Genomic DNA, 27829 nt, shown 5'->3' with positions numbered 1-27829 from the left:
AGAGCTCTGGCTGAGGGTGCGGGCTCCAGGGTGGGGCTAGAAATGAGAGGTATGGGGTGTGGGCTCCAGGAGGGAGTTTGGATGTGGGAGGGGCCTCAGAAAGGGGTGCAGAGTGCAAGCCCTGGGAGGAAGTTTGGATGTGGGAGGGGGCTCCAGGCTGGGGCAAGGGGTTGGGGTGCAGGAGGAAGTCAGGGGTGCCGGCTCCGGGCATCGCTCACCTCAGCGGCTCTCTACAAGCGGCGACATGTCCCTTGTCTCCGAGGCAGAGACGCCAGGTGGCTTTGCATGCTGCCTCTGCCCGTAGGTGCTGCCACCGCAGCTCCCATTTGCTGTGGTTTCTGGCCAGTGGGAGCTCTGGAGCCAGTGCCTGGGGCAGAGGCAGGACTCTGACTGCTGGAGCCATGCAGAGCCAGGTAGGGAGCCTGGCAACTCTGTGCCAACTGGACTTTTAATGATCCAGTCAGCGGTATGGACAGGAACCACCAGGGTCCCTTTTCAGCCGGGTGTTCCGGTCGAAAACCAGATACCTGGCAACCCTTTCTAATCAACTGAGATCATCATTTATTGTTGCCACTAAATTTGGCAGATTTGGTGCACTGTTGCTGTTGATTTTGGGAAACAGAAGGGTAGGAATAAACCCGATGATCAATAACCAGCTGTAAATGCTACTTTCAGGCAATGTTGAAGAAAGACAGGAGGCACTAGATGTCATTTTAATTAAGCTGCAATTTTATTCTTTAAATATCTGGGAATACCCAGCATATAAAATTGTACAGTGCAGGTAATTCCATAATCCTTTCTAAATACTTGGGGGGCTGCCCTCAGCCCTTCCCCTTATCCATCCTGGTCCCAGCCAACCCACTGCTGGGGCCTGCCAACCCAATATGAGGGATAAGGAGGGCTATAAAAGACTGGGGGGTTGACTCCCTGCTGTATCAGTTGTAAGAGCCCCAAACCCCTTTTCTCTGCTCCTTTAAAAAAATGCTTCCTTTAAATCCTTTGCTAATCCATTTTATCTGATTACTGTATCCATTCTATGTGGTATTTGTACTGGACATCCACCACCAGCTTAGATAATGAGTTGTGACATGCCAGCCCAGTGGTCTCCAAACTTTTTAAGAACTTGATCACTCTTTGAACTTAGGTGCAACCCAGGGTCTACCTCAAAGAAAATGTAGAAATAACAGTAATCACACAAACCCAAACACCCTTGTCTTGCCCCGTCCCTTCCCTGAGGCCCTGCCCCGCTCACTCCGTCCCCCCTCCCTCCATCGCTCACTCTCCCATACCCTCACTCACTTTCACTGGACTGGGATAGGGGTTCGGAGTCTGTGAGGGGCTCTGGGCTGAGCCTGGGGCAGGGGTTTGTGGTGCAGGAGGGCTGGGGGTGTTGGCTCTGGGAGAGGGTTGGAGTGCAGGAGGGAGTGCGGGGTGCAGGAGGGGGCTCAGGGCTCGGGCTGGAGGTTGGAGAGCAGGAGGGTGTGTGGGGTGCAAACTCTGGGAAGGAGTTTGGGTGCAGGGGGATGCAGGGCTGGGGCATGGGGTCGGGGTACAGGAGAGGTTTGGTGTGCAGGCTCTGGCTGGGTGCAGCTTACCTCAGGCAGCTCCCAGGGGGCGGTGCAGTGGGGCTAGGCAGGCTCCCTGCCTGCCGTGGCCCCATGCTGCTCCCGGACACGGCTGGCAAGTCCAGCAGCGGCTCCTGGGTAGGGAGGGGCAGGTGGCTCCGCGTGCTGCCCCTATCCGGAAGCACCACCCCCACAGCTCCCGGCCAATGGGAGCTACAGGGGTGGGGCCTGCAGATGAGGGAAGGGCACGGAGACACCCCTGCCAAGGAGCCACTGCCGGTTGGGAGTAGTGCGGGGCCAAGGCAGACAGGGAGCCTGTGCCTCCGGACCGTTGATCGCCTGGTTGATCATGGAGTCTCTGACGATCTCAGTCTCAGTGATCGCAATCTGCTGGTTGGTGACCACTGTGGTCGCCTATCCTCACTCCTGCCTTCCTACTTTCCTAGGTCCCAAACCCACTGTGGGTAAAGCAAAAAAAACATCTTGTCTTGCCTGAAGGGCTGGGAGGGAATTTCTTTTCCCCTCACTGACATTGATCAAGAAGCTACACTGGGTTATGACAAAACCTGTACTTCTCCACAACCTGGTCCAGCTGACCCTGGCTGTTTCCTGCTTCTTATATGGAGCAGATAACCCTGGGGTGAGTGTCTTAAAGGGGAAATGGCCCCCTTTCTACAAGCCTCCTCAAAGGCTCCCTTGCTATTAAAGAGGAGAGGGGGGAAACTCACCTGCATCAAGTCAGACAAAGGACCCTACCATTTAATTCACTGAGGGCATTTTATATTGAACAGTCTGAAGTCCACTTAAGAATGCACCCTTATTGTATAGGCTGGAGCACCATTGAAGGTAAGAGAAGAGAGGATACAGTCATCTGTTTATTTTCTAATTCAAATCTGTTCATCGATTGACTAATACAGCAGGATTTCACCGTCTTGCTCCAGCGCTTGCTGCTTGTTAGCAGAGCAGTAGCAGACACACACATTAATTTTCATAAAGATAAATGGTTTTAGAGCATCGTCCATTATTTCTTAAAAGCTTTCTCCATGTGAGCTTGTCACAGCTATCTGTGAGCTTGGCAATTAGAATCAGAATACCATTTTCTACATACAGTTATGATAGGGCAGTGTTATTGAAATAGTCTAGTTCATTGTGTATTGACATACTCCTGAGGCTGAGTTCTGGGTGGCAGTGCTGAGCTACTTTTGACTGGCAAACCTGGTTTAGCCTTCACATCCAAGCTATGGAAATAAAATTGTGATCTGTATGGGGCACCTGTACTTAAAATGCAGATGAAATCAGCATGCAATTTGCTTTTCTCTCTGTTTAGTATATTGATATCTATCATTAAATATGGATTTAGTAGACTGTAAATTAGGGTAAACATACATTAGTACTTTAATTAAGCAGATAGTATTGTATGATAGAGGTTAATTAGCTGTTAATACATTAGTTTCATTTTTTTCCCCACCTGGAAATCTTCTTTGCAATCAATTGCATTTTGTCATATTAAAAAAACAAGAAACAGAAAACTCACACCAGGTTGGTTATAATCTGTCGCTGTGATCAAAAGATTAGCAGTTTGGGGAGCTAGTTTGTGGAATTACAGTGTCTGAATAAAACAGATTAAGAGAGTCCGTCCCCTCAGCCCATTTTGCCATGTGCTTAGTTTATGGGATTGTAGTACTGACTCCAGAGAGTGAGTGAGCTGTAACTCACTTTACTTGGAAACATTTTATTAAAACCACTGCTTCTCATAGAAAATCTACTTTATGCCTGTCATTTTGCATTTGTGAGTCTTCTTCTAAAGGTATTTTTTACTAAGATAAGAGTTTGTAAGATGAAAAGCTTTTCTGTTTCTTTACAGTGGAGCCAAGAACACTGAGGCCTGGCTGGGAGGTGTAGTGGGGCAGCAAGGATGCACTGATGTGATACCTTCCACCCTCAAGGTGCAACGTCAGGAGAGAGAGGTGCTAGGGTTTCCTGGCTGCCTATCTAGTCCGGGAGGGGCTGGCTGTAGAAAGTTGGAGCTTAAAAATATCGGGACCACAGGCACCAGCTGCTGGGGCCAGCAGACAGCAGCTGCTCCAGCCAGCTGCCTGGGCACAGTTGCCAGGGGCTCTGGGCGACTGCCTGGGGACCACTTCTTGGGGCCATTGACCACGGTGGCTCTGCCTGCCCTGGGAGCTACCAGAGCAGCAGCTGGTGTGGCCGTCCCAGAGTTTACCACACTGGCCCCTGCAGAAGTCACGGAGGTCGCGGAAAGTCACAGAATCCGTGACTTCCACAACCTCTGTGACAGACCCAGAGCGCTAACTGTAGCACTTGTGGCTTGTCACAAATCAGAGTCTTACACCTGAAGACACATTTTCGCCTCAGATAACTGCTACAGTGACGATCTTGATGCCGTAATCAGATGTGGCAAAGGTTATTGGCAGTAATGTTTTTGAAGTAGTGGAGTCTTCATCCCTACATGATTGTTATATTTGGACTTTGGGATTTTACATAAAAATTACTTCGTTTGGTAGCAATGAGTTCTGGGTGTAATTTTTCAGTTGCAATAAGGAAAAAAAATCCTAAAATGTTAACAAGCTTTCCTCATTGTAATGACAATTATTTTTATGTTCAACAGAGATTAGCTTTTGATCATAGACATTGGACAATAAGAAATCTTGGTGTGAAGATGCCCAGGCTATTAAAAAGTATTATAATATGTCAGAATAGACAACAATTATGTAGAGAAGCTTCACTGAAGAATCTGATTGAAGTGTACGTTTTAACATTATGAAGATATTTGTTCAGTTGTGGCAGCTGTTCCTTGTGGGCTTGGGGACGGTAGTTAGTACTTTTATTTTACCACATTAATCTGCTTTTGTGTTTTATCCTATTGCCTAATTGTAAGTAATATCTAAAGTAGATGCTTCATTTTTTCAGTGGAAGCTTATACAGTAGGAAATTAAGAATCATCCTGACAGGGTTGTCAAAAGACTAGTTCTTATAACAGTTCTAATGGGGGAAATTTAAAAATCCAGATTTTTTAAAAAAAATACATTAATACAGATTTTAAAAAATAAACAGATATAAAATTAAATTTATAATCTATGTTAAGGCCTAAATTTACTATAATCTATTAAAATTATTTAAATTAAACACAAGAAATAATATTAAGAATCACACATTTGCTGCCAAGTTAAAGAAAGTCAAAGCACTGAACTGCTGGATATCACTCTAAGCATCTGGAACCAGACTTGGTTGAACTGCTAAACCAGCATTTGACAGCAGTAGCAGATGCAGAGAGAATATTCTCTTCATGTCCATTGATTCAAACCGTTCAGTTCAATGTCTCATTCATTCAAAGTTCATAAAGCAATTGTGAGCTGAAAAAGTAAGAAAGCTTGTTTTTCTCTTCCAGTCTATGAATTAAAATTAGGTCAGAGGGTGCAATCTAGTAGTTCTAAAATCTTGCACGACACGGTGACCAGAAAAAAAAAATCTGTTAAATTAATTAATTACATACAACACTTACTTTGTTTAATAAATCAGTTAGTTTTAAATGCAAAACATATTTTGATACACATTTTTTCTTATATATCCAGCACTTTTAAGGTAATTTTATGAAATAACAAAACCTGAAGATGCTGTTTGTACATTTTAACTTAATTTGAATTTCTATCCAAACAGAGACACAAATCACACACACATACACACACACAAAATATTGTAAATATGAAATGTATCATTCTCCATTTTCTAATATAAAACGGGTAAAACTTTAGAATCTGAATAATGTAAGTTAACCTAAGCTATTCTAGGTAAATCTTAAATGTGTATAGTGTATAAAGTGTATCTTCCAGGTTAGCAACAACAAGCACCAAATTTTGTGTAAAAGCTACATTTAATTGCAACATGTTTTCATGGCTATCAACCAATGAGAATCAACCTTTCTTTAGAAAGGTAACTTAAAAAGTACAAATGCAAAACACAATTAAAGTCAATTATTTAAATCAATTTAAAATTGCTGAGTTAAATCATGAATAAAATCAGTGATTTAAATCACTTTGATTTATATCAATCCACCTTGGTCACAAACACAGCCCTGTAAAGAACTGTAAAATACACTAAATATTATTTCTTGTGTTTAATTTAAATAATTTTAATAGATTATAGTAAATTTAGGCCTTAACATAGATTATAAATTTAATTTTATATCTGTTTATTTTTTAAAATCTGTATTAATGTATTTTTTTTAAAAAAATCTGGATTTTTAAATTTTTCTTTAAAAAATGTATTTTTATCTACCTGGCTTGTGACTTAAATTACAGCAAAACCTGATACTAACATGAGGTAACTGTTGCTCAGTTTAATGCAAAATCAGAATGTACAGGAACCTATTAAGGTTCCTAAATCAGTGTGGCTGATGAAAATAGTCACTCTTTTCTATTTCTGATTTTCTGGCTACATAAATAGCTTGGTATATTATTATGATCAGCATAAAAAAAAGCATATTTTTTCAAGAGTTACCACACTGTGGTATCTGAGATCATCAACAGTTTTCCTCTGACTTTAGCAACTAAGATACTTTTGTGATATAACAGCTTACAAAATCAGCCTGTTTTTTTAAAAAAATTACCTCTACTTTGGCAGCAGTGCAATGCAAATTAAAATAAAGTACACATTTTAAAGTGTATGTGTATGCTCTGGAAAGATCTTTTCAAGTAGGAAACATTTTAGTCTAGGAACCCTGTAACAATGACCATTCTTATGGCATGCACTAGAGGAGGTGTCAGCAACAAACTTATCAATACAGTGATGTTAATTTCCTGATGTCTGATTTACTAGGTAGTGCATATTTATGCTCTGTATATAAGACACAATTTTGAGCCTGTCATTGGTCATCATATACTGAAATGGAGGATGCACCATCATCTGACAGGAAGCTGCCTTCCCAGTATTATCTGATTTGGAAACCGAAACCTTTAATTAAATTAATTAATTAAAAAGAAAAGGAGTACTTGTAGCACCTTAGAGACTAACAAATCTATTTGAGCATAAGCTTTCGTGAGCTACAGCTCACTTCATCGGATGCATTCCCCAGGTTCCTTACTTTATAATAAGCATTGGGTTCAAAGTCTTCAAAATAAGATTTTTGTGGGGTGCATATCTGTCTTGTCTAGGTATTTATATGTGCTCATTACCAAGGTTTCTGAGCGGCACAATGACCACTAACACCTCATAAACAGTTTGATGTGTATGAAAGATCAGGCCTACGGGTCTTGGGAATGATGACAATCTGACACAAAGCCTTCTAGTGAACCAGTCACCCTGTGTCTGGTACCATTAGTCTATGATCTCAGTTCGTTTCACAGTAGGCAGGTGTTCACATCACAAAAAAACACCACTGCACTTGCTGTAACCTCATTATTAATCTGAGCAGAGAAACAATTTAAAGATTCATCCTACAGGAAAAACAGGGCCAATTCTCCTGTTTTAAAAGCAGTGGTTATTAAGATGGATGTAATGAGAAATGTGCAGCATCTTTAATCCTCCATCATTATATTTTCCAGTGTCTGCTTTATAACAGGAGCATTGTCCATTCCCTGTATTGGTCTCAATAAGATCTAGAGACAATCCTGGTGCACAAAATAGTCAGAATGGTCCTCACACAAGCTGTGGATCAGAACTAGAACAACTGAATACTTCGTAAATTATTGTACGAAATGTAACATTAGAAATACTGATCCTTCCTCTGTAGTATGTCATATCCCTTAGGTAAACCCTAAATAGTGACTACATCCCACACAACCCCTGGAGATCATCTCTTGACAGGGAATTTATTGCACTGTTTTGACACAAGCTAAATATGATCACAAGCTAAATATGAGTCAACAGTGTAACACTGTTGCAAAAAAAGCAAACATCATTCTCTGTTGTATTAGCAGGAGTGTTGTAAGCAAGACACGAGAAGTAATTCTTCCGCTCTACTCTACTTACGCTCTACTAAGCCGCTGATTAGGCTTCAACTGGAGTATTGTGTCCAGTTCTGGGCTCCACATTTCAGGAAAGATGTGGACAAATTGGAGAAAGTCCAGAGAAGAGCAACAAAAGTTTAAAGGTCTAGAAAACATGACCTATGCGGGAATATTGAAAAAAATGGGTTTGTTTAGTCTGGAGAAGAGAAGACTGAGAGGGGATATGATACCAGTTTTCAAGTACATAAAAGGTTGTTACAAGGAGGAGGAATAGAAATTGTTGTTCTTAACCTCTGAGGACCGGACAAGAAGCAATGGGCTTAAATTGCAGTGAGGACAGTTTAGGTTGGACATTAGGAAAAAATTCCTAACTATCAGAGTGGTTAGGCACTGGAATAAATTGACTAGGGAGGTTGTGGAATCTCCATCATTGGGGACTTTAAGAGCAGGTTGGACAAACACCTGGGATGGTCAGGGATGGTCTAGATAATACTTAGTCCTGCCTTGACTGGACTAGATGATCTCTCCAGGTCCCTTCCGGTTCTATGATTTTATTATTTGCCCAGTAATCACATTAAAAATAGCTGTTTTTTTCTTTTTAAGGTTCCTGTTTTTTAAAACAAGATCAACCTGATTTTCTCCTGTTTCTTAGAAACTGAATAATTTTAAGTTATTTCCTGTATATTTAGCCATTTTTATTTTATTAAATTATTGTGCTTTTGCAAGTTGGCTATAGAAACAGGAAGCAAATCAGTGTTTTAACTCAAAGATTAAGGGGAAAATGTTATTAGCTGATATTCTTTTTTTCTTATTTATTTTGCCTGTCTGAAATTTAACCTAAACAAGACTTTTAAAGCATTATTAGAAAACTAATTAATTGTAATGGTTGGCTCTGTTTTTTATTTATGAGATAGAGAACCTTTTTTACCCAGCAATACTTTGTTTAGAGACACCACGAGATACAGATGGAGGAATTTGGTCTTTATTGTAGGTCACATCTAGCTTTCTTTTGTGCCAAGTGTAACTGTGCCTGACAAGTATATGTCAGACAAAGACAGGTATTGAACTGAGGCTAGATAGCTTATTTCTCTTAGGGCCCATTAGGTTGGTGTTGAATCATAATGATCCTAAAGGAAACAGAAAGAATAGTTCTTTATCTGCACAGGGTGGCAGCAAATAAGCCAGATAAGGGAAGTATTGACTGGCATTTTCTAAACATTTAACAGACCATTCCAGCTTTTCTTGCTCAACCATTTTGATATGTCCACGTGAAGAGAGCCAAAACAGCATAATTCAGTAACATTTTTACTTGGTACTAAAGTATATGGTTCCCAAAACTTGCATACGTGTACTGTTTATTTGCTAAATATTTGGGACTGATTTGTGACATAAAATGAGGTGGACATAGTCTTAAAGCAGTTAAATGATTAAACTGTGCAGTCAAGAAAAAAGATGACTGTACATCGCTTTGCTTGAAGGAGACAAGCTAATACCGTGGAACCTGACTAAAGATATTAAGCAACTGTTGTGGTCTCCCTGCTTCCTGTTGAGAGAAGTCCATGGGGTCCAGTGCAGGCACAATGACTGTTACCCTGCATTGAACATTGTAGGATCAGAGTTGCGAATTGTACCTGCATTTATGAACCCTTGGTAAAGCTAAACATTTAGATTTTGACTATTTTAAAATGTTTCTAAAACTAAAGGAAACTTTGAAAGAAAAAAATCCCTTTGAACTGAAAACCAGAAACAATTTATTCTGAAAATGTCAAAATGAAACATTTTTAAAAGTAGCTTTTTTCAACCAAAGCAATTTGGCAAAATGTGCATGAATTAATTAAATGAATCTCCATTTTTCACTGAAAAAAAATTGTCTGAAAAACTGTGCCCATCTCTAATCTTTGTGTTCAAAACAAGGTTGATGTGATATATAGCAGCAAGAGGAAGGAAACCAGAAATTTGTCTGGGTGTGTGTGTGTGTGTGTGTTTCCCCCGTTTCTTACATATCCACATATTTCCTGGTGTTTTTCATTACTGTCAGGATTACTGCGGTCAACAATGACGTTATACTTCACCTCTTCTAGGTTGCTTTGGCAGCATTTTATGTAAAATAGAACAGAAGATGTAGAAAAAGATGATGTGAAGGCAGCAATGTCGAATATATAAACAGATAAATATGAATTTAATGTAATATTTTAAAACACTTCAATTTATTTTCTATGTTAATTTATTCATACAGTATCCTACTACAGTATAACTTGTGCAGTAATTAATTCCAGTGCTGTATAGGGTGACTCTATAAAGCAAGGTTTCAGAGTGGTAGCCGTGTTAGTCTGTGTCAGCAAAAACAACAAGGAGTCCTTGTGGCACCTTAGAGACTAACAAATTTATTTGGGCACAAACTTTCGTGGGCTAAAACCCACTTCATCAGATGCATGGAGTGAAAAATGCAGAAAGCATTACAGTACATGAAAAGATGGGAGTTGTCTTAAATATGAGTTAAATATTTAAATATGAGTTAAATATTACAGCACATGAAAAGATGGGAGTTGTCTTACCGAGTGGGAGGTCAGTGCTAATGAGGCTAATTCAATTAAGGTGGAAGTGGCCTATTCTCAATAGTTGACAAGAAGGGATGAATATCAAAGGAGGGAAATTACTTTTGTAGTGCTAACAAGGTCAGTGCAATCAATGTGGACATCGTCCATTTCCAACAGTTGACAAGAAGGTCTGAGTATCAGCAGAGGGGAAAATTACTTCCATCCACTCCCAGTCTTTATTCAGGCCTAATTTGATGGTGTCCAGTTTGCAAATTAATTGCAGTTCTGCAGTGTCTCGGAGTCTGTTTTTGAAGTTTTTTTGTTGAAGGGTTGCCACTTTTAAGTCTGTTATTGAGTGTCCAGGGAGATTGAAGTGTTCTCCTACTGGTTTTTGAATGTTACTTTTCCCCCTCTGCTGCCACAAGAACTCCTTGTTGTTTTTTCAATAAAGCAAGGATTCTCAAATATTTTCATAGTATAGGACACTTCTTAATGGTGATTTTTGCTATGGATGTCTCCTTTCCCATTCATAATCTCATAACATCTCTTTGGCAAATACAGTGATGAGGAGAGCCAGCACAAGTTTAGCTCTGTATGGATTTGAGAACTGCTACTTTAGTACTCTTTCTGTTGTGCCTGGTGACTGTTTTTTTTTTTTTAAAAAAACCATACTGATAACACTTTGTTTTCCTATATTATATGAAGTTCTGAAAAGAAAATATGTATTTTTTGGCCTAAACCTGATTTTTTTTTTTACTTGGAAATGCTGCCATGGTGCTGTTGTAGTTTGGGTTCCTCATGTCTCCATTCTCCTATGTGAAACACTGCAGTCTCCCCTCTTGCTGGACTACCTAGTCTGTCTTGGGAGCCACCCAGAGTGAAAAAGAGTCAGGGAGGAATGTACACAGCACATAATTACAAATCCCTTGAGCATCCTGGGTAATTTCTGAATCAAAATTTTAAATTTGTTTAAGCTGAAAATTTTAGGGTTTGGGGTGTACATTTTTTTCAAAAAGTCAACATTTTTCTGTGGAAAGCAATATTTTTTTCAGTGGTGGCAGGGAAGCTCTTTGTCAAGAAACTGTTTTTCCACCAATAAACAGTTTAGATCAGGACTAATAAGGACTATACTCTTCATGGGTCATTGCTGGGATTTGAACCAAGGATCTTTAGATCATACACCTCTACCATGTAATCCAAAGGAGTAACTTCATTAATTGGCAGTAACAGTAAGATGTTTTACTCTGTGGCTGCTGTTCTTTTCAGGCTGTCTATTAAAGATGGATGCATAATATGCTGTATTAGTGGGTTTACAGAAGTAAGTTGGCACTGTTTAACACGAAATAATAATTAATGTGCTGTAAAACAGGATTCTCTCTGAAATTTACTCCCTTTAGCCCCTTACTGAAAGATCTTGATCCTATAAAGTGTTAAGTGCTTCCTGAGAGGAAGCTTCCTGAAGCTTGCCTTCAGTTTACATTCACTTAGTTGTGAACTGAGATTACAACCAGTGGAGTCAATGGATTGCCTCTCTCAAATTGTTTTGTAAGAGACAAAATGGTGTGCCTCTTTTAAGTTAGTGACTGTGATGTGTGTACTGATTCCATTTGCAAATATTTTGAAAGTGGATGTTTTCTCATGCTTATATTCATGTTCAATTTATCTGTGTGTTTGCCCAAATCTCTGTACAGACCTGGAAATCAGAGGCATTGGATTTCAGTATGTTGAATAGATGTATCTTGGGGAGTTACTAACATAACTCAATTTGTAATGTATACAACCCTTAATGCCCATAGGAATTACTTCATATCCAAAACTAGCAACGAAATGGCAGAAATGATAACACAAAATCAATGTGACTTGAGAAGACAATAGGGTCAATGAAAGCATGGCAGGATAAGGATAACCTGTACAGCCAGAAAAGTGACATTACTAAGTTGGTCCTAAATCTAATCATCATTTGTTTTTGATATTGTTAGATACTTAAATTGCTTGCTATGCAACAGGAATTCATGGCTGTGAATTATCATAGTTTCACCCCTGGGAAAGTCTCACTAATATGTAAAACCATTGTGGTCATGTACACATTTCTCATTTAAATGTAGAATAACCTGAGGTCATTTCTCCCATAAACATGATTCAGGACTATACAACAAGACCTGTGTTTGCAAGTGAACCCTGTGCTCACAAATGGGAATGATGACTTCCTCCTTTGTTTAATTTTAGTCTCCAAATTATTACCGGAAGAAGGTGGTAATGGTGGTGGTGTGGGGTAGGAGGGAAACCCTCCATTTTAGACCTGCTGGAAACCATCTGTAACTTCCCTAATGACAGGATAGTGTACTGGCATATATCATTGGGTGGATTCAAATTCCCTGTGCCCAGGAGTTAATAAATAGCTATTTGGTGGAAAATCAGAATCAAAACAATTTGTTCTTGTCATCTAGTGGTGGTTAAATATGAAAAATAGGCCTCAAGTTTTGACTGATCCAGGAATCTAATCTGTGAGCTTGTGTTGGCTTCAATGTATCATAATACAGTGTAGGTCATGCTTTCTGTATAAAGTGTAGTGAAACAGATAAAAATGTCCTTATTGGTTTATGTTTTGTGTAGGTGCTATCTACAAGGAGCACAAAATGTAATATATCACAAAACAAGGATTTAATTTCTTCCTTATGCGCTTATCTTGGTTAAACTTGTCCTTATGTTTCTGAGAGCTTCATTTGCTTAAAGATAGTTTTTAATACTCCTAGTTATTTGGATCAAACAGAAGTAGCAATGGACTAATTCACATATGATGCAGTCCGCATCTTGCAGGCTTAGAGCTTCAGCAAATGTTAATTAAACAGACAGTTACATTTTTCCCAAGTGTGCCTGTACACAACGGTGTATGAAATAACAGGATGGAAGGAAACTGAAACTTTTGGTTCTTTCAACTCTCTTCACAAACCACATGCTAAAGTACCTCCTTTGGAACCATCAGGTTATGAGACTGACCTCACAGCACATTAAGCGGTGGAGGCTGTTGTCTAGCTTGTTGGAAAACCTGTTCCCCATTAAGGGCTAGAGAGCGACTTGTTGTGGCTTCAGCCCAGGTCAGTGTGGGGATGCTGATCCATCCCTCACCAGGTGACCGGAAGAGAGGGAACACTGTTGAAGTCTACACTGGTGCAGGAAAAGCGCTCTTTTACCTGGAGCAGGCTGAGCAGCACCCACATCCCGCCCATGGGAGTTTGTCATGATCGAGTGTGAGCATTACACGTCATCAGTTCTTTTGCAGTGGGCTGGGAAGAAATTACTTCCCTCACTGCCAGATTGTTCTCTTTCCCCACAGCAGGTTGGGGACTTAGTTGGGATGAATGGTGAAATGCGGGTTAGGCTATGATGTCCCAACTCATTATGTAAGTGTGGGGTGGATGTCCGGCACAGGTATTCCCATTGGGAAGGGATACAGTGATCAGATAAAATGGATTGGTAAAGGATTTCAAGGAAGTGTTCTCTAACGGAGCAGAAATGGGGGGTTGGGGTTTCTATGACTGGTACAGCAAGAAGTCAACCCTCTGTTCCTTTATAGCGCCCCCTTAGCCCTCCTGCATTTGAGGGTGGGAGGAAGTGGTGAGGTCCCAGCAGTGGGTTGGCCAAGGGAAAGGTGGCTGAGGGAGGGCTGACAGTCTATACCCTATAACTGGAATATATAAAAACCAGTGATACTCAGACTGAGGCTTGCGAGCTGCAAGTGGCTCTTTAATGTGTCTCCTGTGGCTCTTTGCAGCACATGATAATTAAAACACTGTCTGACTTAATTATTAACCAGTCTAGATTATTAACCAATCAGGATGCTTTTACTATGTTGTTAAACAATTGTAGTTGATAAAATAATAATACTTGGTCAGTCATTTTTCTGTGAGAATAATTTTAGAGGGGGGGAGGAAGTAAATAAAACAATGGATTCACACTACTGTGGCTCTTTGGGGTAATGTTGATACTAATTTGGCTCATGAACCATTAAAGTCTTTGTATCAATGACATAGATGATTATGCAATAGCCTGCACTCTAGAATTTTATCTGCCAGGTACTCCCAGAGATTTAGAAATAACGTTACGGCCTAACTAAACCACATCCAGTGTCTCCTGTCCTTGTTGTAGCATAGCCAGAAAAAGATCAATGTACTCACAGTTAGCTTTGATCTCTAGTGCTAAAAGGAATTTCCTCATGTGTCTGTGCATGTGATGAGCTGTGAGTTTTGCACCCGTCTTATAATAGCTCCATCTATGTTGCATTTCCCTAGTTTGTTTGGCATCATTTTCTGTATTGGAGAGATGAGGAAAGCAAAGTGAAATGATGTCATCCAATACCACGCAACATGGTGTCTTTATTATTATCAAAAATTAATTCTGTTTAGCCTGGAACTTCAGAATTGCTGTACTCATAGTTAGTACTCTTCAAATGAGTCTCACATGTTTATATGTATATGAGGGAAAAGGTGTGTCTTTCTTCCTTTTAGAGTCCAGGTCCTACAAATTTTCACTCATGTGAGTAGCCTGGGTTACTCATATGAGTAAGATGTATGCATGCGAATAAGGGTTTGCATTTTTGGTTCTTTTTATAAACTTTTAATATATAGAATACATTTCTGTAAAAGATGTAGAAATTGATGCAGAAATTTACTTGGTTTACATAAGAACGTAATGGCCATAGTGGGTCAGACCAATTGATCCATCTAGCCCTGTATCCTGTCCTCCAACAGTGGATAATGCCAGATGCTTCAGAGGGAATGAACAGAAGACATAATCATCAAGTGATCCATCCCATGTCGCCCATTCCCAGATTCTGGCAATCAGAGGCGAGGGCCGCTTCAGAGCATGGTTTTGAATCCCTGCCCATCTTGGCTAATAGCAATTTATGGACCTATCCTCTGTGAACTTGCCTAGTTCTTTTTTGAACACTGTTATAGTTTTTGCTTTCACAACATCCTCTGGCAAGGAGTTCCACAGGTTCACTGTGCATTGTGTGAAGAAATACTTCCTTGTGTTTGTTTTAAACCTGCTGCTTATTAAATTCATTTGGTGACCCCTAGTTCTTGTGTTATGAGAGAGAGTAAATAACACTTCCTTATTTACTTTCTCCACATCAACCATGATTTTATAGACCTCAATCATATCCCCCCTTAGTTGTCTCTTTTCTAAGCTGAAAAGTCCCATTCTTATTAATCTCTCCTCATATGAAAGCTGTTCCACAACCCTAATCATTTTGTTGCCCTTTTCTGAACCTTTTCCAGTTTCAGTATATCTTTTTTGAGATGTGACAACCACATCGGCATGCAGTATTCAAGATGTGGGCATACCATGTATTTATATAGAGGCAATATGATATTTTCTGTCTTATTATCTATCCTTTTTCTAATGATTCCCAACATTGTAAGCTTTTTTGACTGCCGTTGCACACTGAGTGGCTGTTATCAGAGAACTATCCACAGTGACTCCCAGACCTTTCTTAAGTGGTAACAGGCTAATTTAGACCCCATAATTTTACATGTATAGTAGGGATTATGTTTTCCAGTGTGCATTATTTTGTATTTAGCAACATTGAATTTTATCTGCCATTTTGTTGCCCAGTCACCCAGTTTTGTGAGCCCAGTTTTGGGCTAATGTTTCATTTAGTTATCAATTATTGCATGATAGAAACCTACAGAAAGAGTAAGAGTTCAAATATATCCTTGTAAAATTGATTATTTTATATAAACAGGATTAAAAGTACAAATGACAATGATTTTGGAGGTTGACCTCAGGCAATAATGATTGCCTTGTGATTTAGGCTCCTATACAAGCAAAATACTTAACCATGTGCTTAAGTTTAAGCACATACTTAAGTGCTTTACTGGCTTAGGGTCTTAGCATAGCACACTTGAGATCCTTGAGCAGAAGGGTGTAAATAAGTGCAAAGGGTTATATGTTACAAAAGTGATATTTATTGGAAAGCAGACTCAGTGTATTGGTGAGCAATGTCCACATTACAGAATTCCACAGGATTGATAGATATACAACAAAAGTGACTGCTTTTTCATGGGAAAATTTCCCAATTTTTAACCATCTTGAGAAATCAGAAAATCAAGATGCAGAATGATATTCCAGCAGTAGCTCATGTTATGCTAGTTCACGGCTCTGTCAGATTTAGAATGTTACCATTCATCCACTGGAGCATTACATTCTGTTGTATGCCACAACAATTAGATTGTCCTTCTGATGCATAGTCCCAGGGCTTATTTTTACTACCCAACATGAAGAATGAAATATGTGCAAGAAAGACTTAATAACCCACTTACATTTGTAAAGTTAGTGAGTTATCATGTCTGTTGCCTGATAGGTTGTTTTGTTGCATGTATTATCTTCATATATCTTTAAAACAAATAGCTCTCATAAGTCTTCCATTAGTAGGCTTCCCCCCCACCATAGCTTATGCTCTTCCAGTTGTTGTTGATATACCTTTTATACATTTTCAGGAAAGAAGTGCTAAATAAATGACATTTCTCTGTCATATCTGTTGATTCTCAAAGAAGACAGAACTAACTAAGGGCTGGGAAATTAACAGGGGTGTTCACAAAATTCAGGATCAACCCTTAAGTGTATATATTCAGGTTTACTTTAGCCCATGGACCTCTGTATTCATCATTACTTTTCAATTAATGGAATGATTTTTCTTTTCTTTTTTTCCCACAGAATAATGATATCATCTATTACAATGCAAAAGATGATCAGAATGATGTAAGTAATATATTATCTTCTTGTTTTACCTGTAAACTGTAGGCTGCTTAAATTCTCAGAAAATTGAAAGGGTATTAAAGATTCTAAAGGTGTTAAACTGACATTTTCAGCTACTTGTGGGAAATATTTTGGATTTCTGGACATACACACCAAGTTTGGTAGACTGCTAGGCTGCCTTTTGTGTTTGTTTGTTAGGGTTACATTTTCCCTCGTTAGGCCTTCTGAGTTATTAATGAGGAAGTGTGCTTGGGAAAATAACCCTCTCACCACAGCATTGCCTATGTATAGAATCAAACTGTAAAATCTGAATTACAATACTATAGAATCAAGAACACAAAATTCAAGAACTCCAGAACTGTTTTCTTATTTTGTTTCCAATATTTCTTTCTGGCTGGGAACAAAACTACAGCAGGAAAAGACCATGAAAAAGACGGTTCTTATGAGATCTCTAGCCCAATTTTGCAGATTTAAGTGGTCAGATTCTCCATTGCATCATTGCACCCTGTGTAGTCATTTACAGCAGTGGAAAGTGAGTGGAAAATGGATGAAAACGGATATAATTTACAAACAGTAACAATTTGCACCTATTTTGCATTGATGCAAATGACTGAAAGGTGCAGGGCAATGGAGAATCTGGCCCAAGAAGAGTAAATTATATGAGTTTTCCCACCACGACTTTAAATCTTAAACATCTTGTTGTCTCTTGGGAGGAAGGGACGTTATTGTCTCCTTCACTTGAGATAATACAGCTGCCTTTTTTATTATAGATTTAATGTATAGGCAAAGGTATTGGAATGTATTAATCAGATGATCAACATGGTTAATTCGCACTCTGTAATCAAGTATTGCTAAAAGATTGATGGCGTCACTATAGAATTTGATGCTATTGCTGTAAGGTAATTAAATAAGATACATAGATCATGTCAAACAAAACTACTTGAGTTGCTTACGTCAGATATGGGTACTCACCTGGGATGCAGGCACAGAAAGTTTGTGCACAAGGAACCAAAACCTACAGAATGAAATCTTCAGACGTGAGTGCCTGAAGATAAATCTATACTTAAGCACCTAAGTAAAAGTGATGTGAGTTTGAAAGATGCTGAATACCTAGCCTGTTGAATTGAATGCAGTTTTCAGGTGTTCTGCATTTCTGAAAACGGGCCACTTTTCTTAAAGTGCCTAATTGTGCATTTAGGATACTAAAATGTGTGCATCCAAGTGTGAGCGGTTTTGGCATAAAATAGAAGCTCATGCTTTAATTCGGCTAAATAAAAATAGTATTGAGAGGTTCTTTGAGACATCTTTTTTTTATAGCAATGGTCAAAATAGGTTAGGCACAGCTGCAACACAAACACCACTCAGCAATTTGTCTTTCTCCGTTCGGAACTCCTGTAGGCTTTTCCAGAAACATCATTTTATCCTTCCTCCTTCCAGCTTGTTTGCATTGATTTATACTCCTTTCCTTTCTGGAGCTCTACAGCCTTTGACACCAGAAGAAAATACAAAGTGACAGAAAGCAGGGATATTTTATCTGTGGGATTTTTTTTCTCTTTACGGTATTTTTTTTTCAAATTTAAGAAAACAGTGTGAATGAACAAAGAATTAAACTTCAAGAAGCCGTTGGATTTTAAAGTCTCTGGTTGCTTTGAGAAACGTGTTTTTTCTCTGCTAGATCAGTCTTTGTAACTGGCATGATCAGAAGCTGCTTGGCTGTCTGAAACTAGTGTTCAGACTCCACAGGTGCCATTAATGACATCCCCCATGAGTCCTGGTTAGGCCCCGACAATTTAGGTCATCTTCACATTTCATTGCCACTGATGCCTATCTACTAAGTGCTGGACACGCTCTTCCTGGATAAATTCCTGTAATGCCTTTCTTTCTGCAGCATTCATCAAAGGTGAAGCTTTCATGTTAACACTAACCTTTATCACCTTTAAAGCAGCAGTGCACTCACTGGTTATAAACAAACAGTAGAAGACTTATTTTCATTAGCATATACGTGAAAAGAAAACATAGGCAGCAAACGTAATACCGAAAAGGCCACTGTTTCTGAGAGTAGCTAATGATTTTGTGTGCCCGACTTGAGATACCTTAAAAGGGCCTGATTTTTCAGAAAGTGCTGAGCACCCATCCTCTGCATATCTGGCCCCTTTAAGGAGTCTCAAGTTGGGCACACACAATTACTAGTCACTTTTGAAAATCTTGGCCTAAATATATAATTTTTTAAATCCAGTACATTTAGATCTTCTCCTTTATCTAGGGTTGTGTGATCTACTTGAATGAGTGCAGGGTTTAGGGACCAGGGATCTTGTGAGTTGTTAATCCCAGCACTGGCTCTGACTGTGTGGCCTTGAGCTAGTTGCATAACCATTTTAATCTGTAAAATGGGGATAAAATTTATCTCACGGGGTTATATGGATGGATGAATCATTTTTTGCAGAGTACTTTGAATGTGAAAAGTTTATATATATATAATACTATTACAAATTCTCAAAAAAACTGCCTAACTACCTTAAAAGAACAAATGATGAACATAAGATTGACCAGAAATCTGGTTATCAAGATATCTAGTTGAACAGATTTGCTGTCATCTTCATCTGAAATATGTACACTCAAAAAAAGCTCAAGAGACCTTTCTTCAATTTCTGTCTCACTGATTTCTAGTTAAATTCTAATGTGCAGACTCACTGTGTTGAGGTCCTACTTCAGCTGACTCCTCTCCTCCAGACCTCTTACTGTAGAATAGTATCCCCCCACCCTAGGGTTACCATATTTGAACATTCAAAAAAGAGGACACTCCATGGGGTATTTGCTCTGCCCCCCGGTCCTGCCCCAACTCCACCCCTTCCCCACCCCCATTCTAACCCCTTCCCCAAAGTCCCTGCCCCAACTCCGCCCCCTCCCTGCCCCACTGGACCCCTTCCCCAGATCCCTGCCCCGGTCCCGCCTCCTCCCCTGAGTGCGCTGCGTTCCCCCTTCTCTCCCCTCCTTTCCAGCTGTGCGAAACATTCACTTTCTTTCTCAAATGATCAACATTCTCTTTCTTGAATGATCAACTCTTCTTTGGGGAAAAATAATAATGGCAAAATACCGGACTTTTTAGATATTTAAAAATTCCTCCCAGATGGCAATTTAAGAACCAAAAAGCCAGATATGTCCGGGAAAATACGGATGTATTGTAACCCTACCCTATCACTCCCTGCCCAGCTCCATTTTTCCTACCTTTTCACATTTTGTGGGTATCTGACATTAAGATGGCGCTATTGCAGTGCACTCAGTTAGCCTTCCAGTAGTTTGGAATTAAAATGGAGTGCAAGACACTGCTCCTAGAGTAAAGGAATGTGTGTATCTGTTGAAAGAAAGAAAAAAATCTCATCAAGCACTAGGACTTTGTGAAGCTTAGAAACTTTTTCTCAGAGCAAGCAGAAAGGCGTCACAGTGAAGAAGTGCATCATTACCAGCCTTGATGAACTAAATTCTTAGATCTATAGCACATGTCCCTGCTTGAAGCCTGTCTGAAACCTGCTTACTCTGAAAAAGAAAAGGAGTACTTGTGGCACCTTAGAGACGATGAAGTGAGCTGTAGCTCACAAAAGCTTATGCTCAAATAAATTGGTTAGTCTCTAAGGTGCCACAAGTACTCCTTTTCTTTTTGCGAATACAGACTAACACGGCTGTTACTCTGAAACCTTGCTTACTCTCGTAACTCCTGTGGTCTTTAGTTCACTTGATTTGCCTAATTCCTAGATCCATCTATTATTCTTGAAGCAAGGGGAAACTTGTTTACTCTGGTCTTCAATTCAACTGACTTACTCTCCAGTAGAGCATTCTGTTGATCTTGTACAACCAAACTGTCTTGAATATTCTGGTCAGCCTGCTCAGACCCTTCACTTAAAACTGTTGGTTTTTCCAGAGAAATCATTTTATATTGGTCTCCATAAATTATATTAATTCAGGACAGTTTTTGTTCCACATAATGTGCTGCAAAATTCAATGTTGTTTTTTTCTTTGCTCTCAACTAAACTATCACTGTTCTACAGATACTCAAGTTTATATATCCTGACTTTTCAATCTCCGATAAATGAGTCTTAATACTATCACCTTTTCTTGTAAGCCCTTTTAACCTAATTTGATTCTTGCCTCTACCTGCCTAACCCTCCCCAACAACATCACATCTGTGAAAGTTACTGAATTAACAAGACTAAACAGTCATTCTCAATTGTTCAGTCACAGCTCAGCTGACAGCAGTGAAAGCCTTCCTAGAAGGTCCTACCAATGTGTCTTAACACTGAACTGGGACCACTAAGATTGAAAGGGTTATTCAGTTTCTCTGTGAATGTAGTTTTTTGGCCTATCAGCTGATGTCAGTAAGGATGTCAATTATAGACATATTGAGTTTGTGATGTGAACACATGTATACTAGGAACTGGAATAAGACCAACTCATTTCACAGAGGCCACTTAATATCCATCAGTTGTTTGCTACTAACCTAGATCAGACTTTACCCAGTGACCTAGACATGAAAAGCTCTGTATTCCAGCACATATTCCTGATTATTTTACTCCCACAGTCTGTTTGCCTTTTCTGTCCTTTACTTGTTTGCTTGTGATCATCTTGTTCTATGCTACTGGTGATTGAATATTGGTTCATCCTAATCTTTGCAAGCTCCAAGTCTGAAATGTATACACTGTTGCAAAGTCCTTTAAATAGTGCAAAGTAATCTAGTCCAGGATAGGGTGACCACTACCAGATGTCCCGTTTTTAAAGGGACAGTCCCGTTTTGGGGGACTTTTTCTTATATAGGTACCTATTACCCCCTCAATCCCTGTTCTGTTTTTTCATGGTTACTATCTAGGAGTATATTTAGTTTTAGTTCATATTAGATTCCATCTGTCCATACATACACCTGAATCCAAAAAATCCCAACATCTTTACTTAGTATGATTGTTTTTATTATATTGTTTGTTTATATAATGCATTATATATAGTGTGCATTGACAGCATGCTAGATGCTTTACAGACAATCTGAAGTTGAAGTTAAATCTAGTTCCAATTGCTTTTCAGTGCAAATTGCAGTCATTATTTAGGGCCAGCCAGGAAAAGAAGAAAAAATGCAATAAATGACAGTTGTGTCTGCTCCCTGGCTGTTTCATTTGTGTTAGTTTATACCACAATAGTTGTAGAGACAATACATAAACACTGCTGGAAAATACTACATTTAGATACTGCTGTATATAATTTTTTGAAAATCAGTACTCCTTTTGCTCAGTGGATTTGTATTAGAGCCATATGTAAGTCTTAATAGATCATTACATGCTCCTGAAAATAACGTAGTTATGCGTCTGCCAATCTATCTGCCTATGTTCCTCGAGCCTAAAAAATATTAAGAAGTTTTCTGGAGCAAATTGTTCTCTGATGCCTTATTGAAAAGAAGATATGATCGGGAAGGAAGAACGGCTTTGTAGGTAAGGTACTGACAGGAGATTCAAACAGATCAAGTCCTTGGTGTGCTACAGACTTTTTTTTACCTAGGAAAATTATTTATCCATAATACCTTACTCTCCATCTATAAAATGTGGATTCTAATACTTCCTTCTCACCACCCTTCATCTCCCTCATCTGTTTACATTGTAAGGGCTATGGGAAGAGGACTGTCTTTTATTATATGTTTGCAATGCCTGGCATAATGGGGCCCTGATCTTGGTTGAGGCCTATACAGTAATGCAAATAACTAATAATAATAATTGCAGATTCTGCCACAGACTTCGTGTGTGAGCTTGAGCAAGTTGCATAAGCTCTGTGCTTTTGATTCCAATGTTCTGCTTATACGATGTATTGCTTTCTTTTACCCTTTGCCTGTCTTGCCTATTTAGGTTGTAAACTCCTGAGGATGGGGACACTTTCTTAATGTGTATGTACGATGGGCAGTATAACAGGGTCCTGACGTTGGACACGTCACACCCAGCTAATATCACCTTCTAAAACAACCTTCACAAATATGTGTTCTATCAGCTACCCTTTCTACAGTACTGAAATTACCCTTCTGTGTGTGGACAGTGATCTTTTCAATTACAGCCACTTTGCTTCTGTTGTTTTGGTTCTACGTATTCAACTCCTCTTCCTCTGTGCTTGGCAATGGAAAACACTTTACCACTGAACCTCCCTGCCATCGTGTCACAAAGTTCTTTGTTGCTCACATCCCCTTGGCATACTTCCTATCAGATTTTATTCTTGTGTAACTATTTTATGCTGCTGATATCCAACTCTGATTCCACCCCCCTACTGTTTCAGTCTTTCCTCATTTTCTGCTTCTACTAATTTGTAATCAGTGCACCTTGAAACAAAACTCCACCTTCTCCAGGTTTCTCCTCAACTCAAATTTCACAGCAACTCTAGTACTAAAAAGCTTAGGATGAGGTTGTGTATGAATGAGTAAGTGACCTGGGGGTCATATCTCCTATCTATATAAATTTGCCTAGCTTCATCTCTGAAACATTGCCCCCTGCGACAATCTCTCAGCCATTCTTCTTCAATTTCTTTCATTTCCTCTGTGGTAAGCTCGTGCTTTATATGTGCCAAGGCCCAACTCCTGAGACTTCAGTTTGTCAAGAATATGGGCTTATGTCCTTTTCCATACCTGGAAGATGTGTAGCTCCCATCCTCAGAAATATTTACTGCTAAACTAACCATTTAGGAATCTAGTTCAAGATTTCTTTCTTTTCCTTCTTAACCTGAAATACCTCCTGTTAATTTACTCCATTCTATTTTTCTGGTGTCTTTTTCTGTTCTTCAGTCCAGTTTGCTTTCTCCTTCCTATTTACACAATGCTCTGAAGAGACACCTCTCTCACTCTTTCCACCATCTAGAATATTTGGGGGGGGGGCTAATTGTTTTCTTCACTTGGATTTTTTTTAAACCACTTGAAGACTAGTCATTCGTTGACCTTTGATTTCTCTAATACAACAAATAAAACAATCAAATTGTAACCCTTGGTCTTCCAATCAGTAACGAGTCTCTGGTGTTCTGCAACATCAAACAGATGCTGCTAGTTTATCTAATTATTTATATGCCCCTCGGTGCAATGGTATGTGAGCACCTCATAATCATTAATGTATTTTATCTTCACATAGGGACATGAGGCACAGGGTAGATTAAGTGTTCTTATGTTCTAAGTGACTTGCCAAGGTCACAGCAGATAACCGACTAAACCAGTAGGTTTCCGTTCACCAGAAAATATTTCCTAGCCCTCTTGTTTGGCAGGTTGTAGTCTATGCAATTGATTTTTATTTGAAGGTGTAGAGTACAGGTGTATGAAAGATACAATGCTTTTATGTGACAGCTGAACAGCACTGTTAGTCTGTCCTTTTCCACACATTTTAATTACTCTTTCTCTGCTTTTTCCATTTTGTCTCCTTGCTCTTTCCACTCTTCTCTATTTATAGTCTCTTCTGACTCACCCTTCAGTCCTCTCTTCTTGTGTTGCATTGGCCTGGCTTTATTTCAAATCATCACCTTTTTCTTCACAGATCTTTTCCAAATCTAATTTCTCTCTCTGTATTTGCTCATATAATCCATCCCTCTAGGAAGTCCTTAATTGCTCCATCTCCCTGTTTTCATTCTTCGGGTTCTTTTCCTATTTGCTTTTTTTTTTTTTTTTTTTTTTAATATTGGTCACTTCTTCCCTGTGGCAAACTGCAGTAACCGGGACACTTCTAATACTGTACAGACAGTGCATGGTTTGTGTTTCCATTATGTAATGGCAAATGTATATGCAGTAGCCTTCTTTGTATCTTAAATAGCTATACCAGCTCCTGCAGTAGCAGAACCTAAACCACACATTAATTTTCAGAGTTTAAAATTCAGTGTTTTCTGGTGTCTTCTGTGTGATAGCTCTTGAAATTATTTTGTTCATGTTCCATTTTTAACACTAAACATGTAGCAGGTTTACCTACCAAATTGCCACTGTAAACTATAATGGTATAAATATACCACAGGGTAGATCTGCTTACTAATTTGTAATTGGAGATTTCAGAATAAACTAGGAAAATCATAGTGATGTGTGGAATCATTCCAGAACTGGCCATTAAGGTCTTCATTATTCACAGACTACTGCTCCCTCCCTTGTTTTAGATAGCGGTAATATAAGTAAGTTAGTTATCGGTTGCTGTGCTGCCAGTGAAATGATAAGTTAGGGCAGTGATAACCTGCGCTATCAATACCATGTTGTTTAATTTATAATGCAGGTAATAGCATGAGTCTTGAACAAATCTACTTTTTCCCCTTTTATTCTAATCATGCTTTTTATAATCCTTTCCACAAAAAGAACGTAATACCCTAAGGGAAAAGAGAATACAGAATTGCAGTGACTTAGCTAATTAACTCAAAGGACTGAGTCTTGTTCTTTTTACCTATGTTGCTCTTTTTATTTAACATTTAGTTTAACCTCAAACCAGAACAGCCATGCCTGGCTGGAAGCTTACTCTTATTCATTAGGCCTTAATTGGGAACATTCAATTGCATCTCCCGGCAAGGGATGCATCCCTAATTGACACAAGTGATTTATGAGAGAAGAGGATTTCCTTCATCAGCCCCATACTGGAAAGCAGCCATGACTGATGGAGCAGTACCGCTTGTGCAGATGCTAATCATTTACTAATAGTTAAAGCTGCAGCAGCACTTTTTATTCATTTTCTTACTAAACTCAAAGGGGGAGGTCTAAGAATGGAAACTCCACAAGAGACTGAACAAACTAGGAACTAATGCTTTGACTAAGGCTAAAATGTGAGTTTTACCTACAGGGAAGCAGCCCTGTTTTGTATCAAACAAGGTCATGCCTATAGCTAATTATTTTTTAAATATGAAACACTGCCACTTTTATAAAGTTTTGCATAATCTGTTTTAAATTGTTTGAGCTCTACTGCAGGAGATACATGGCATTTAGTGACTGCTCTGGGGATAATACCTGAAATACAGACTCAGTGAAAGATATAAAGCAGTGGCATAAATGCAGCTCTATACCTCTTTGCAAATGCAGGCAACAAGGAAGCATATGTTCAGCTTAAAATCACTAGATAAACCAAGAAGGAGGAGGCAGGGTTGGAGGGGAGGGCTTTTGTGTGGGTATAGGGGTGTGATCTTTCAAAACTGACTAGTAGATTATGAATGCCACAATTTTTGGGTGCCAAACTTGAGATGCCATACAAGGACTGATTTCAGAGTAGCAGCCGTGTTAGTCTGTATTCGCAAAAAGAAAAGGAGTACTTGTGGCACCTGAGAGACTAACCAATTTATTTGAGCATAAGCTTTCATGAGCTACAGCTCACTTCATCGACTGATTTTCAGGAAGTGATGAAGCCCACCCTCTGACAAGTGTGTACCTTTGGTGTGCCAAGTTGGGCACCCCATATCCCCGTTTATTGTTTTAAATATTTGCATATATAATATAAAATAAGTCCTCAATTCATCTTTCTTTCTCTCTCTGCCTCCCTCCTCTCCTCTTAAAATATAGAGCAGAGAAGCAAGGTAATTGCATTTGCCAAACAAGACACATAACACATGTTTCTTAAATTCTCCAACCCTTCCTTTTTAAATAGTGAATTATTATTCACTGTACTTTTCTTTGTTTGTTGTTTACGTGCATTATGTTAGAAGACAGAAGTTTCTTTGTGGTTTTTTTCAGAATGAGTCTAAGCCATGGGAATGTGTCTCTTTTGAGAACGGAATTATTATCTGGGAAGCAGACACTTTAATGCCTCTTTTCCTAGGTACCTGTTACCACGGTTTTTCATAGACACATTGTTAACGCTGTGTGAAACTCACTGGTTTTGGTTTGCAGGGGTTAGTGTCAGTTTTTTCTTCGGTGTTAATTCGTGAGATTTAATACATCTGAATTTTGTTTTATTTACATTTCAGGTTAACTCATTAAAAATAAGCCATGAGAATCAATTAGCCCAGGTTTACTGGAAACTGAGTCCAGGTTCACTCCAAATTGATCTCCATTACCTGGCTGATCCTAAGATTTCTGACCTGGAATACATTTCAGTTTTGTGCTGAAACCATGTTAGCTATATTTGTTCTGGTGTTTTTGTAATGGAAATTTCACACAGCTTTAAATGTGGACTGCTCAGTATAGTTTTCAGTTATTCTTTCTTCAGTTACTTTTACTTCAAGTGTGGAGATGATTAAATCAATGGAGACAAAATCAGAACCAGCCCACATTTTAATCCTTTTTAGGGGATATGAAAGTTTGAACTTTTTTTTTTCTTTACTGAACTTCTACAGCGCTTGGCTCCTTCTGGGATAAAAGTAGAAAAATGCAGATCAACAGAAAAGAAAAACAAAAACCAGGAAAATGCTGGCTAAACACCACTGCAGAATCCTGACAGTATATTAGTTTGCACTTACCTTTCAATTCATAAACATATATTTCCTTCCACCTTTAAGAGTTACATATTTCTTTAATTTTTTGTTTCCATTTTAAGTCTTCATAAATTCACAATAGTTACTATCTTTTTCACTGTTGTCCCTTTTGGCGTAAGTGCTTGGCCAATATTTTGGACTTGCAGGGTTGTTTGTTAGGACGAGCAATACAATATGACTTGCATATAATCTTGGGTGTAATCTTGTCATTCAATAGTAAAGTCAGAAAATTATTTTTGTTACCCACTATTTCCCCCAAGGGAGCTGCTATAGCTGTGGGAGGAGCCTCTAGAAAGTGATTATTTGTTTCTGAGCTTCAGTATGGAGCAGCTATTTTAAAATTGACCAGGCTTCTCTTCACCATCCACTTGGGGTGCCTGCAGCAGAACAGGAAGCCGGGGATCCCAAAAACATGTTGTCTACTTCTCTCCCCTCTGCTACCTGATCGGCTTAGTATTCTCCTCAGGGTAAACAGAGTAGAATGGCAAATGAAAATCTCCCATCTATCTGTGATGCTGGGATTCCAAGGGGATCAGTGCAGCCGATGGCACAGTGACACTTTTCTGTAAATAGATTGAAA

General features: G+C 39.1%; 1 protein-coding gene across 3 annotated transcripts in view; it reads left to right on the top strand.

Moving 5' to 3' along the window:
* Window positions 1-27829, top strand: part of CACNA2D1 (calcium voltage-gated channel auxiliary subunit alpha2delta 1) — a 681161-nt gene that overhangs the window by 333687 nt on the left and 319645 nt on the right. For all 3 annotated transcript variants that reach the window (XM_084632490.1, XM_084632488.1, XM_084632489.1), the window contains one exon: window positions 16786-16830. In XM_084632490.1, the coding sequence (XP_084488616.1) occupies window positions 16786-16830 (45 nt within the window). The remainder of the gene's footprint in view (window positions 1-16785; window positions 16831-27829) is intronic.

Source organism: Lepidochelys olivacea, assembly GCF_965140295.1.
Source record: "Lepidochelys olivacea isolate rLepOli2 genome assembly, chromosome: 1".
Lineage (NCBI taxonomy): Eukaryota > Metazoa > Chordata > Testudines > Cheloniidae > Lepidochelys > Lepidochelys olivacea.
The sequence above is the reverse complement of the archived record's forward strand: the minus strand, read 5'-3'. Positions and strand labels throughout refer to the sequence as shown.